Below are 13,886 nucleotides of genomic sequence, written 5' to 3'. Positions count from 1 at the left end.
ATGAAGCAAATGTTTTGCCTCTGTTTTGAAGAAAAAAAGTATTTCAATGACACGGGTAGTACGCCATTGATTTTGCAAGCATACTAATAAGATCAATATCGGCATGGTAAAAGTCCTATTGAGTGCCTGAACATAGATCAGATATACAAAAACCCTTCCCCTCATCAGACCCTTTCATTTCCTTTCACGGCTAATCTGAACATACACTCAAAGTCGCACACTCAGATGAAAGTTAAACGGAACAGATTTATTCATGACGAACTCAGCCAGACGCGTGAATCTTTTTGCCCGTGACAACGTGCTCACTATTCTATACAAACTCTGTCCAAGGATTGGCGTCAGGCGTCGAGTCTTGTGATGATCATCGGTAGCCCGTACTTTGGCCGCAGCGTGATCACGTCGGTGGGCGCGTGCACGTAGCTCGGGGAGAGCGACAGCGCGAACCTACGGAGGATGACGGCGACCTCGGCCTTGGCCTGGACCATGGCGAAGTTCTGCCCGATGCACGTCCTCGGACCCATGGAGAAGGACAAGAGCGCGTTGGCGTGCCTCGCGGCCCGGGCGGCGCCGCCGTCGAACCTCATCGGGTTGAACTCGTCGGCGTCCTCGCCCCACACCTCCCTGTCCCGGTGCATCGTCGCGATGGGGATGGTCAGGAGCGCGTCCCTCGGCACCGTGACGCCGCCGAGCTCCACCTCCGACCTCGTCCTCCTCCGGATGAGCGGGACCGGGCTGTACAGCCGCAGCGTCTCCAGCAGGAACAGGTTCACCAGCCTCAGCCTGCTGAGCGTGTCGTAGGTGGGGACCCCGCCGCACTCCCGCAGCACCTCCTCCCTGAGCCTCTGCTGCCACTCCGGGTGCGTGCCCAGCAGGAACATGGTCCAGTTGAGCATGTGCAGGCTCGTCTCCTGCCCGGCGAAGAAGAAGGTCTTGCACTCGTCGATCATCTCGTCCATGCTCAGCACCGGCGCCTGCCCGTGCTCCGGCGCGCACGCCTCCAGCATCAGCCCCAGCAGGTCGCTCCCGTAGCCGTCCGTGTCCTTGGCGGCGAGCCTGTTCTCGATGATCTGCACCAGCGTGCTTCTCATCGTCTTGTTCAGCTTCCACAGCCTCATGTTCTTCTTTGTTGGCACGAACCTACGGAACGAATCAACGTGAGACTCCAGAGTTCAATCGACCACATCTGGAGCGTGCAGCACTGTGCTTGATCGGTGGTGCACCTGAATCCTGGAATGTAGTCGGTCCAGAGGGTCGAGAAGGCGATGAACTGGATCTCGTTCAGCGCCAGGAAGATCTTCCTGCCCTCTCTGTAGCTGCTCCCGAACGCGGTGCGCGAGATCACATCCGCAGTCAGTTCCTCGAACTGGCTAGTCAGCTCGATCTCCTGGCAATCGTTCTTGCCCTGAGTAGCCAGCTGCGCCTCCCACCGGGACGCCATCGACAGCACGCAGTCCACCATTGTCGACGTCATCACCTACATATCAAAGGTAGCAACATGTTCGCGAAGCCAGCACACCACCATGCAAGCACACTGCTATGATGGACATACCTTGAGCTTGTCCACGTTGAAGGCCGGGTGCAGGACCTTCTTGTGGCGGTGCCAGACGTCGCCGTCGGTCATGACGAGGCCCTTGCCCACCAGCCGGACGATGGGGTTCATCCGGTTCTTGGGGAACAGCCCCGTGCGGTCCGACAGCAGCTGCTTCGCCACGCCCAGGTCGGCCACGCAGATGTTGGGCGTCGACCCGAACCAGTACAGGAACACGCGGCCTGCACGCACGCACGCACGAACAGGCCATTCTCAAAAGGGAACACCACGACACTGCAGACTAGCTACTACTTCGGATGCCAAGTATGTATGTTACCGTAGAGGGGGATCCATTGGCGGAACTGGGGCTGGGAGATGGGGATGAAGTCGTGGGAGGAGACGTCGAGCACGAGGCCGGCGCCGGCCGCGCGGAGCCGCCGGATGTCGCCGAGGTTGCCGACGAAAAACCTGTAACACGGCCCGCGCACGCCCTGCCGCGCCAGCCTCCTGGCGATGGCGCGCGGCCTCCACACCAGGCGCACCAGCGCGTTGAACAGGCACGAGGCCAGCACGGCCGCGGCGAGCGCCACCGTGACCGTCCAAGCGGTGGCGTGCATGCCCATGGTCATCACGTCAATAAGCTGGGCGCAGCTAGCTGCATGCTTGGCTGCCGAGTGCGTACGCGTTGGAGGTTAAGTACGTGCAATTGTGGTGAAATTCCGATGGATAGGCGCATAGAGAATTCCGGTAACAAGTTGGACACTTACTGGACGGTGGTATCCTTCCTTGGTTGCTTGCTTGTCCTCTGCGCGTTTTCGTAAATGTAGACGTAATGCGATCCCACGATTGATTAGATTACGGTTCTCGGATTTCCTGGTGACAGAGTGATAGACGATGGGGCACACTCGACCGCAGAGTTCCAACAAGACCAACAAGACAAATGAGTTGCGGCTAGTGTGTAGGGAGAAATTCCTCCGGACCTGACGGTGCTTCTCTTGTGAGAACTACTAGGAGTCTTCTCATGTCTTGGGCGAAAAAGATGTACGTACTAGCCAGGTTCAACACGCACTCGGTCTCACACATAGTTTTCACCTTGGTCTAAGGGCAAACATCCACAGATAGATGTTCGGACCGAGGTGTCCGGACTATGTACCGCATTGGTCTATGGATGCCTCCACACGACCGAATTTTCGCAAACCTATAGGAGCATTGCCGGCGTTCAGATGTTCCGTCTGGTCTATCAAAAGTCGTCACGTGCCCCACGCTACACCCCCTCTCTCCTCTCCATCCACGCAACAGGGTAGAAGGCCGCTGCTATTTGGTCGAAGGAGTTTTTTTTACTCAAGGAGGTCTCTCAGCCTTAACCAAGTTTACAAGAAAGTCCAGCCCTCCTGCGAACCAGACTGTCGTGCGGGGGTACTACGCCCATACGCAGCCAACACATGACTAGCGTTGTTCTGCCAACGGCTACACTGTGCAAATACAACCTCTCTAGCCTCAAGGGCTGCTAGACTGCTAATCTCTTCAACGAGAGACCGGTGTTGCGATCTATCTGTTGTGGGTGCTTTGAGCATCGCCACAGCCTCCGCACTATCCATCTCAACAATGATAGGCGTTGTTGTCCTGTGTAAGGCAAGGTCTAGGCCTTCTCTACACGCCGAGAGCTTCGCCTCCAGCGCACTCTCACACGTGCGAATTTCTCTGCACGCGCTATAGATGATATCCCCTCCATCATCTCGAAGGATCATGCCTCCTCCCGCTGCTCCTGTGGCTGCAACAAAGCTGCCGGCTGTGTTAAGTTTGGCCCAGCCCGCACTAGGGGGGGCCCAACTCGGCCGCCGTCGCTATCCTGCAGGGCTGCACGCGCGGCGGGCCATCACAAACCACCATCTCCCCCTTCTCCATATTGGCCTGCGGATGTTGCTGGATGCATAATAGTGAAGTAATATAGCCATGTAAGAATCGACGAGAGGCCTCAGCAGGAGGTGGCGGTTTGTCATGGGTAATCTCATTGCGAACATGCCATACTCTCCACATGATCATGAGGACCACCAGCCTCGCCGTCTCATCCAGGGGTTCCAACAAGGCGAATAGCCACTCTGGCCCCGTGTCCCGGATGGTCTCCACCTTGGGTATGTTCCAGTCCATTGCCATGAGTCTCCATAGCTCCCTTGCCAGTGGGCACCTGCAAAGCGTGTGGAATCCGTCCTCGTGTTCAACACCACATAGGGGGCAGACGTCAGTATCCTCGAGGTGCCGTGAAGCCTTGTTGGCCCAAGTAGCAAGTGAATTTGTGACAACCCTCCACGCAAACACGCGTACCTTAGGGGGAGCAGGGCACCCCCGTATGATCTTCCAGATGGCGCGACGACCATCCGGTGCCCTGCTCATGGCGGTGGCCAATGGACGTTCGCGCTCGTCCATTGCCAAGCGGTACGCGGATCGGACGGTGAAGATACCGTTCTTCTCCGGCGCCCAGGCGATGATATCGTTGGTGACGCGTGGCGAGGTCCGGATGCTAGTGATGGCGGCGGCATCCGCCGGCAGGAAGTAGCGCTGTAGTAGGCCGGTGCGCCAAGAGCCCTCACCGTCGAGGAGCTCGGCCACCCTCCGCAGGCGGCAAGTGCCCTGCTGAGTGATGGGCTGACGAGAGGGCTCCCGTGGCAACCATCGGTCCCGCCATATGCGAATGTCCTGACCGTTCCCAACACGCCATATGATGCCATTTTTCAGGAGCTCGAGGCCATGTTGGATAGCCTGCCAGGTCGGGGAGGAGTTCCCTGAGAAGACCGTGTCCTCAAGGCGTCCATCATGGTAGTATCGGGCCTTTAGCACCTGCGCACACAAACTGGTGGGTTTAGTAAGCAAACGCTAGGCCTGCCTCGCTAGGAGAGTCTGGTTAAAAAGGCGGAAATCTCTGAACCCCAGACCACCCTTGCTTTTCTGCGCCTGGATCTTTGGCCAAGCAAGCCAGTGCGTCTTCCTCTTGCCCTCAGAGGTGCCCCACCAGAAGTTGCGAACCATTCTATTCAGGTCATCACAGACTGACATAGGAAGCTTAAAAATACCCATAATATAAGTGGGAATAGCTTGGGCAACTGCCTTAGTCATGGTTTCCTTACCGGCGAGAGAGAGGGTGTCACCCCAAGCAATAATCCTCTTCAATAACCGAGATTGCAGATTCTGAAATTTACCTCGTGACATGCGTCCTTCGGGCGTTGGGAGCCCTAGACATTTCTCCTCAAAAGTGACAGTACCTATGTTTAATGTAGTTCTCACCGCCTCCTGTTTGTCCATAGCACAAGCTGAACCAAAGAGAGCACTACATTTGGCCAGATTAATAAATTGTCCGGTGGCATTAGCATATGTGTTTAGCACTTCCGAGACCTTTTGGGCTTCTTCCTCGTCTGCTTTAAAAAACAGTAATGTATCATCTGCAAATAGAAGATGAGACACCCCTGGAGCTCTGCGGCACACTTTTAGCGGGGTAAAGTCGCATTTTTCTTCTCCTTTTTTCAAGAGAGCAGATAGACCGTCAGCCACAAACAGGAATAAAAACGGGGACAAAGGACCACCTTGCCGTAGCCCACGCGATGGTGCAACGATTCCAGAAGGGTTCCATTGAATTTAACTGTATATCTCACCGAGGTGACGAAAGCCATAATCCAGTCCACCCACCGGCGAGTGAAACCCATCTTTTTCATCATTCGCTCCAAGAAGATCTAGTCCACTCTATCGTATGCTTTGGAGAGGTCCAGTTTATACGCGCAGAAACTTTTATTTGGGTCTTTCTCCTGCTGAATAAAATGAAAGCACTCAAACACAATCAAAGCATTATCAGTGATCATACGTCCAGGGACAAAGGCGCTCTGCTCAGGGGAGATAATATCATCCAGTATAGGCCTCAACCGGTTTAGCAGACATTTTGCCACCACCTTGTAGATGACGTTACATAAGCTGATTGGGCGGAACTCCGTGAGCCTCTCTGGGTTATCCACCTTCGGGATGAGAACAATGGACGTGTTGTTCACCCCCTCAGGCATAATACCTGTCCGGAAGAATTCCTTGACCCCTGCAATTACTTGTTCTCTCATCACGTCCCAATTACGCTGGAAGAAGCGCGCGGGGAAGCCATCCGGACCCGGCGCCTTTAGCGGTCCAATCTGAAACAGAGCATCGTCAATTTCCTTATCTGAAAACTCTGCACACAGTCCATCATTCATGCGGTCAGACACACGGGGTTTAATTAGATCAATTACTGGATCCGCACAAAGAGAGGGGTCAGCAGCAAATAGTTTGGCAAAATAAGAAGTGGCCATGGCCGCCATAGACGCATGGTCCTGATGTGTGACTCCATCATCATCACTGAGAGTTTTAATACGGTTTTTGCATGCGCGCCAAACTGCTTTTCGATGAAAGAACTGGGTGTTGCGGTCCCCTTCCCGCAGCCATGCAATGCGGGATCTCTGCATCCACAACATCTCCCTATAGAGCAGCTCGTTCATCCTGTCAGTCGCCTCCCGTATGTCCTTTCTATGTACATTCATAGACATAAGCTCCTCGAGACGAGAGCGGGACTTGTTAATTTCACGAATGACATTTCCAAACATTTTTCGACTCCACTCTTGCAGTTTTTTCATCATATTCCCTAGTCCAGAAGCAACATCACCAAGATTTAACATAGAGCCCAACTCAGTCCAAGTGTTCATAATTACCTCAGGGAGGGAGGGGTCTCGTTCCCACATAACTTCGTACTGTCTGCACCTTCTGCCTTCCCGTTGGCGCGGCTCCTCTAGCGCGCACTTGAGGAGGATGGCCAAGTGATCGGAGCTTGGCGCCACCAAATGCTCCACCCTTGCATGGGCGAAAATATCCCTCCAAGCATTGTTAGCCACAGCACGGTCAAGGCGAACCTTGACGTTTGCCCGTCCACCTTGCCGGTTATCAAAGGTGTATGGGAGACCTGCAAAACCAAGGTCGTTCAAACCACAAACCTCAAGAACATCACGGAAATCAAGCATCTGACCTGCCGAGTGCGGTGTGTCGGAGAAGTGCTCAAAACTCCACATCGCCTCGTTGAAATCACCCACCACGACCCAAGGCATGCTGGCCTGCTGGTGGAGATTACGGATGAGGGACCACATGCGATGACGGTCCTCCGTTCGGGGCTCGTCATAGACGCAGGTGAGCCGCCAGGGTGGCTCACCCTCCGCACCAGTTACATACGCGTCAATATATCGTTCATTTATTTCTTTTACATCAGGACTCACTGACTTATGCCAATACAAAGCAAGACCTCCACTACGACCCACACAATCGAAAGCATCAAAACCTCTTAAACCTAACCGAGCACGGTACCTCTTCATTTTATTCTTAGACTGCCTAGTCTCACAAAGAAAAACAATACTAGGGAACTGAGCCTGCACCAGACTCACAAGATCAAGAACTGTCCGAGAGTTCCCACCCCCTCGACAGTTCCAGCTTAGAATATTCATTGCTCCTGACGGGGCTCCGCCGGCCCCGTCAGTTCGTCGGCGGCCCCTGGGCTGACTGCCTCCATGGTACTAATTCCGTCCACCATGTCCTGTTCCATCATCTCATCGCCACGCGGAGTCTGCTGCCCGTCCAGAGACTCCAGTGTCCTGCGCTTTTTTGGCGTACCTGAAACCAGAAGCTCGTCCGTACTGGACGTATTAGCATAAACCACCAAAGCCTTGCTAGCCTCCTCCCCGCCAGCAGCAGCGACTTGATCACTAGCAGCGGCACGCTTGCCCAAAGCGGAGACGCCATCAGAGAGGTCTACGTCGTCCATATTCACTTCCTGAGAAAGATTACGCAGCGCCAGGATCATATCCGAGCTCCTCGGCTGGGAGTAGTCCGAGTGTTGTGTGCCTTTGGAGGTGTGCTCCTGTACCTGTGTTGGCGCAAACCCGGAAATCATATGCACAAAGAAACTCAACTCGAGCACGAACTCGAAGCAATGGCGACGAACGCCGCAGCCGGCGAACCGGCCTGTATCTTGGCAACCTTTATTCACTGGGTTTGGCACATACCGGCGCTTGGTGGCACATACCACACGGCGCTGATCAATACACAGGGCTGGAGTCTTTATACGCGGGCGCTTACCCTGACGCACGGGCAAGCCATCCAGCCTGATCCACTTCCTACGCCCACGCCCACATCCAGGACGTGGCCAACTCCTTCACCAACGGAGGCTGCATGCAACCTCCATCAGCTACGTGCGCGTACCAACTAATATGACCGATTCACTCAGCCATATCTCAACTAACTAACTTTTATCTCAAGATTACTATTAACATTTTCCCTTCTAATCTTGACTTGCCATCACCGGAGTTGTCGTCGCTCCCGTCGTCGTCTTCGTCGTGGCCGTGGACTCGACCTGGCGCGCTGACGCCGGTCACCACCGCAATGGACTCGACCTGGCGCACCGACGCCGGTCACCACCGTGCCTGCTTCTTTGTCTCCGGCGACATACGCCGAGCTCGTTCTCCGCCGGCGACACACGCGAGGCGTGCCTTCGGCGCCCCACACCTCACACGCGCACCCGACGCGCCCGATTAGTCCGACCGCACCAGTGTGTCCTGCACGTCCCGCGCGCACCCAACGCGCCCGACGAGCCCGACCGCATCAGTGTGTCCCGCACGTCCCGCGCGCACCCAACGCGCCTGACGAGCCCGACCACACCAGATGCTCACCGTGCGCGGCCTCCGCGTCCGCCATGGCAGCCGCCAGCGACAAACGCCGGAAGGATGTAGCCGAACTCGAGCACGGACTCGAGCACAACGACGATATACGCCTCCTCCCAACGTCAACCGCACGCTCGTACGCACGCCCGCGGTCCCGACGCGTCCAGTGCGCACCCATAACACGCACCGATCGCGCCCGGCTCGCCGCCACTGCTTATTGCCCTGCACCGTTGCGGCCTCAACCGCAGCGCAGCACCTCCATGCCGCCATGTGTCGTTGAAGTCGTCACCACGCAGGTCCTTCGCGGCCTCCTCACTGTGCCGCCGCAGCCACCGCGGCCTCCTCGCCGCGCCGCGCACCTCCATAGACCGACACACGGCCCGGAGCATCGCGCAGCCGCCGGCGAACACCGCCATCGCCGGCACGCCTCCGGCACGGCGAACCACGCCCAAGACAACCAAGCTCATGATACCAAATGTTGGCGCAAACCCGGAAACTATATGAACTCAACTCGAGCACGACCTCGAAGCAATGGCGACGAACGCCGCAGCCGGCGAACCGGCCGGTATCTTGGCAACCTTTATTCACTGGGTTCGGCACATCCCGGGGCTTGGTGGCACATACCACACGGCGCTGATCAATACACAGGGCTGGAGTCTTTATACGCGGGCGCTTACCCCGACGCACGGCCAAGCCATCCAGCCTGATCCACTTCCTACGCCCAAGCCCACATCCAGGACGTGGCCAACTCCTTCACTAACGGAGGCTGCATGCAACCTCCATCAGCTACGTGCGCGTACCAACTAATATGACCGATTCACTCAGCCATATCTCAACTAACTAACAAACTTTCATCTCAAGATTACTACTAACAACCTGAACATGCACGTGAGCCTCTGCATGTGCATGGCGATCTTCCATTGCACCCTTGCTGCCTCCTGACATGGCTTGCATCTTTTCGGCTAGCATTGCATCAACGGCAGGGTTTCCGGAGCTGTGATCTGCTGCATGCTGCTGACGCCTCGCCGCGCTGCCTTCCGGGTCGAAGGAGTTAATACAAGTTCTAGAGATCGGGACTGACTTGTTAGAGTTGCTATTCGGCTACAACAAAGGAACACCACGCGTGGAATTCGGATAAATAGCAACGCTATTTGGCGAAAGGGTTGAGCTCTTACAAGCTTTTTGCGGAACGTTGCTTTGTCTATGATAGAAAACCAAACGGCCTTTTTTTATCGATTTTGCTAAAGCACACCTAAATGTGTCTTAAGTATTTGCACATCTAAATTCTATGTTATTAGTTTTACGCCGAGATTCGTGTGGGCATTTTTCCTTTTGTTTTTATATTTGATTGTCACACTTAGATGTGCAATAACTATAACACAACTAGATGTGCCCTAGGCATGCAAGAAGCAAGCCGTGAACTTGTAGCAAATGCAATATAGCTTGGTGGAAGGCAACTTGGTGGAGTATATGGCGGAAGGTCAAAAGGCCATTGCTATTTAAGTCGTAGGTGCGGACATTTGAGTATAGCATTGGATGGACGGCTCTTGTACCCGTGTCCGTGGATGGATAGTGTGTCTGATTTAATATACACCATTGAAGATGCCTGAAGATTTTATATTGCTCGTGCATTAGTTTTGACTTTCTTTATTGGATAATACAATATTGTTTTTGTGAAAAGTACATCTTCCGTCCGTAAATGTTGTGAAGGTTACATCATCAACAAAACCACTCAAAACAGTCCAAGGGACTTTTTAGAGGTGAACAACCATTTATAAACTTCTAGCAACGATTTAGAGCCAGAAATAATAATAAAAACTGAAAATCAGGTCACATAATCAACAAAACCACCCAAAATAGTCCAAGGAACTTTTCAGAGTTGAGCAACCATTTATAAGTTTCTAGCAACGATTGAGAGCAAAATTTCCATTTTCCTCTTTTTTATGCATAGCACTAGCTAGTAAGCTACATGTCCCATGAACATGAGGAAAAAAAATTGTCAAGCAAAAAGCACAGAAACTACTTATTACATATAAAAGGTACTTCCGTTCACAAATATAATTTGTTTTGTATATTTCAATAAGGACTACACATTGACAAGTGAACATACACATTAAATGTGTCGATATATACCCCGCAAAAAATGTGTCTTTATACATCCATAAAACTTATATTTGTGAATGGGGGGAGTAGTACATAAGAGCTAATTAGTTTTTCAGTTTTACAAAAATTTGGTCTAACCATCGATTGTTGTTTCCTTTCCTGGTTTTTGCCTTTTTTTTAGAACTACAATGTTGTGGTTTTGCCTTTGCTTTTGCCAATTTTTTTGGGGGCATGGTTAATTTGGCAGCCATAATATGTGCCTTTATCATAAGTTATTCTTTTCTAACGGGCTAGCCCGTGATACTGCTGGAAATGTAGTACGTCCAACTAAGCTATGTAATCCTTAAACAGGGGAAAAAACTCATTCATGTTGATCTAGAGGGAGGCGGCATCATAGTGTGTCCCTAGTAACTTGTGATACAAGGTGCCTTTTTTTTGCGGGTTGTGATACAAGATGCCTGAAGGGAGGTGGCGCCAAAGGGACACAGGAAAGAAAGACAATGCACACAAAATTATAGGAAGAGGAGGGGCAAGCCCTTGTGATTTTAGGGTATACCATTTCAATTTTAACTAGGTTTGGGCCTAGGGCCCCATTCAGCTATTTGAGCCTAGAACAGTTTTAGGAAGGTTCCCTTTCGGGTTTTTTTACCAGATTTGGGAACCTTCAAGAATGTTCTTTCAGGTTCTTTGATATGGTCTTTATTTGGGAAAATAAAGGTGACCGATGGTAAGAAAAATCAATAATTTATTAATAAAAACACTTTATTATTTATATTTACAAATAGGGTACATTATATATCGATGATTTTACAAGCTTATCTAGTGCGCAACATAAGCTAAGTTCCAGTCAAGTAATACAAAAACCCTGTGCTATACTTAACACCATACACATTTTTCTACATCTCGAGGCTCTTGAGGACCATAGGAAGCCCAAACTTAGGCCGCAGCGTGATCACGTCCATCGGGGCATGAACATACTTAGGTGATAGGGAGAACGAGAACCTCTGAAGAATCACGGCGATCACGGCCTTGGCCTCGATCATTGCAAAATTCTGCCCTATGCATGACCTCGGCCCACTAGAGAAAGACAACAAGGCATTGGGGTGCTTTCCGGCCCTCGTCACTCCATTCTCGAACCTCATTGGCTTGAATTCGTTGGCATCTTCTCCCCATACCTCCTTGTCACGATGTATCGTCGCGATGGGGATCGTCAAGACCGTGCCTTCAGGCACTTTGATGCCACCAACCTCGAGATCCGAACCCGCCTTCCTCTGAATGGCCGATACAGGGGCGTATAACCTGAGAGTTTCTAGGAGGAACATGTTGACCAGCTGTAGTTTGTTGAGCATGTCACCTGTGGGAACACCGTTGCCACACTCTCTTAGCACCTCCTCCCTGAGCTTCTCCTGCCACTTAGGGTGCGTGCTCAGCAAGAACATGGTCCATGTGAGCAGGTGTGAGCTGGTGTCATGCCCGGCAAAGAAGAAGGTCTTGCACTCATCTATAATCTCATCCATACTCAAAAGCGGATTTTGCCTGTCCTCAGGCGCACACGCCTCCAACATAAGCCCGAGGAGGTCGTTGCCGTAGCCCATGATGTCTTTGGTGGCAAGGCGGCCTTTGATGATGTTCATAAGCATGGTCCTCACCTCCTTGTCAAGCTTCCATATCTTGACGTTCTTTTCAGTTGGAAGGTACCTGATTAATTTCACAAACACACATAAATTAATTTCTGCTTGGTGAAAATGTACGTTGTGAGTTGATTCAGACTAATAATGATACAAGAAGAAGAACAAGAACTTGCATTTACCTGAATGCTGGGATTTGCACGTTGAATACGGTGGAGAAGGCAAGAAACTGGAGCTCCCTCTGCGCTAGGAAGACCTTTTTCCCTTGTTCGTAGCTGCTACCGAATGCCGTGTGGGAGATGACATCCGCGGTTAGCTCCTCAAAGTGGTGGCTCAGGTCAATCTCCACGCTGCCGCCCTTGTCCATCTTTGCCTTCCACTCGGACATCATTGACCCGGCACAGTCGGACATGGTCACCGTCATCATCTGTCACACAAATAACAGTTAGCGCAAGTCATACGCATTGTGCATGCTTAAACAAGACACACACCTTGAGCTTGTCCATGTTGAAGGCGGGGTGGACGACCTTGCGGTGGCGCTTCCAGTCGTCGCCGTCGGTGAGCACGAGCCCCTTGCCGAGCAGCCGAGCGATGTGCGGGTTCCCGATGCTCTTGGGGTACAGCCCGCTTCGGTCGGAGAGCACTTGCTTCACCACGTTCACGTCGGCCACGCACAGGCTCGGCCTGGCTCCGAACCAGTACAAGAACGTGCGCCCTGCAAGCAGGAAATGGCGTGAGATCACGAACTAGATCTTCTAGAGGAGAGGAATCTACAGGCTCGGCTTTCTACCGTGGATGGGGATCCATTTGCGGAAGTGCGGCTGGACCCTGGGGACGAAGTCGTGGTTGCCGATGTCCAGCGCGGCGCCGGCGCTGTCGGCGCGGAGCTGCTTGATCTCGGCGAGGTTCCCGGCGAAGAACCTGTAGCCCGGACCGCCGACGCCCTGCGCGCGGAGCTGCCGGGTGATGGCCCGCGGCCTCCACACGAGGTACACCAGCGCGTTGATCGCCCACGAGGCCAGCACCGCCGCCACGGCCGCCGCCACCATCCAGAGGAGACCCATGTAGAAGATATCAGCGACTGCTGTTTGAGTTGGTTGAGACTGGGAGATGTGTGTGTTTCTGTTGTGAGACTCGGGTCGGGGAGGTGGATATTTATATGCCGTTCGCGGCTGCGCTTTGACCATGGCCTCGGGTCGCCGAGCACGGGTTGATGGCCACGCGCCTGTGACCCACCGCCACCGGGGTAGAGAAGGCAGAGGTGAGGCGTTTCGTCGCGGTGCGGGTGAGATCAGCCGTGATGCGTGCAGGTAGAGCCCCCGGACGCTGGATGGACCCCGGGGGGCTGGTGGGAACGTGTGGTCTGCCGGGAAGCCGTCGTACGCAGGCATGGAGCTACTGGTCGACATCGACGGCATATCCGCACGGGGCTGGCTTCTAGACAAAACGTCTTTCATTTTGAGAAGATGGCTTCTAGATAACGACACGTGGGTTGATATATACGTAGCAATCAACGGTGCTTTTGAGAGCAACTCCAACGGGCCGACCCAAACGGACGACGATTTCGTCCGCTTTTTGTCCGTTTGGGTCGGCAGCGCGCGCAACGCGCCGATCCATATGTGCAGGCATGGCCGGCTGGCCGCCCATTTTGCATTGCATTGTGAAATGAAAATTTAACAAACAAAATAGTCCGCCCAAATAAATAGTATTAGTTTACAGGCCAAATAAAAAATAAAAATGTTTCACATAGTTTTACAAATGAATAAAAGAAGATACATCTATTGGGTGCCAACATGAGTCCACATATGCTCAACCAAATCATTTTGCAGTTGCACGTGAGTTTCCCAATCATGCATGTCTTCATGAAACTGAGTGAACTGCTCAAATGTTGCCGCAACTCCATGCTCAGGCACAACATTC

The 13,886-nt window shown here is 52.9% G+C and overlaps 2 protein-coding genes across 2 annotated transcripts; both read right to left on the bottom strand.

Annotated features, from left to right (window-relative positions):
* Positions 1-338: 338 nt before the first annotated feature.
* On the bottom strand, positions 339-2,151 carry LOC123055695 (cytochrome P450 709B2-like). The gene is made up of 4 exons (XM_044479600.1): positions 1,866-2,151; positions 1,550-1,770; positions 1,221-1,474; positions 339-1,137 (listed from the first exon to the last, which is right to left on the bottom strand). The coding sequence occupies exons 1-4, from the start codon at positions 2,149-2,151 to the stop codon at positions 339-341; spliced, it is 1,560 nt and encodes a 519-aa protein (XP_044335535.1).
* Positions 2,152-11,082: 8,931 nt separating this feature from the next.
* LOC543123 (cytochrome P450 709B1) lies at positions 11,083-13,079 on the bottom strand. Its single transcript, XM_044474960.1, has 4 exons — positions 12,757-13,079; positions 12,458-12,681; positions 12,149-12,393; positions 11,083-12,036 (listed from the first exon to the last, which is right to left on the bottom strand). Exons 1-4 carry the CDS (start codon positions 13,028-13,030, stop codon positions 11,235-11,237), a joined length of 1,545 nt encoding a protein of 514 aa, XP_044330895.1. The 5' UTR covers positions 13,031-13,079; the 3' UTR covers positions 11,083-11,234.
* Between the last annotated feature and the right edge of the window lie 807 nt (positions 13,080-13,886).

Source organism: Triticum aestivum, chromosome 2D, assembly GCF_018294505.1.
Source record: "Triticum aestivum cultivar Chinese Spring chromosome 2D, IWGSC CS RefSeq v2.1, whole genome shotgun sequence".
In the NCBI taxonomy this organism is placed as follows: Eukaryota; Viridiplantae; Streptophyta; class Magnoliopsida; order Poales; family Poaceae; genus Triticum; species Triticum aestivum.
This window is presented reverse-complemented; position numbering and strand designations above follow the sequence as displayed.

Bases quoted from the DNA above. Each gene is read 5' to 3' on its own strand.
- LOC543123 (XM_044474960.1), bottom strand. From the start codon at position 13,030: ATGGGTCTCCTCTGGATGGTGGCGGCGGCCGTGGCGGCGGTGCTGGCC. The intron at 12,394-12,457 runs GTGTGTGTCTTG...TTTGTGTGACAG, and splicing joins TCAACATGGACAAGCTCAAG to ATGATGACGGTGACCATGTC. The intron at 12,037-12,148 runs GTAAATGCAAGT...GAAATTAATCAG, and splicing joins GTGCAAATCCCAGCATTCAG to GTACCTTCCAACTGAAAAGA.
- LOC123055695 (XM_044479600.1), bottom strand. From the start codon at position 2,151: ATGGGCATGCACGCCACCGCTTGGACGGTCACGGTGGCGCTCGCCGCG. The intron at 1,771-1,865 runs GTAACATACATA...GCGTGCGTGCAG, and splicing joins CCAATGGATCCCCCTCTACG to GCCGCGTGTTCCTGTACTGG. The intron at 1,475-1,549 runs GTATGTCCATCA...TTTGATATGTAG, and splicing joins TCAACGTGGACAAGCTCAAG to GTGATGACGTCGACAATGGT.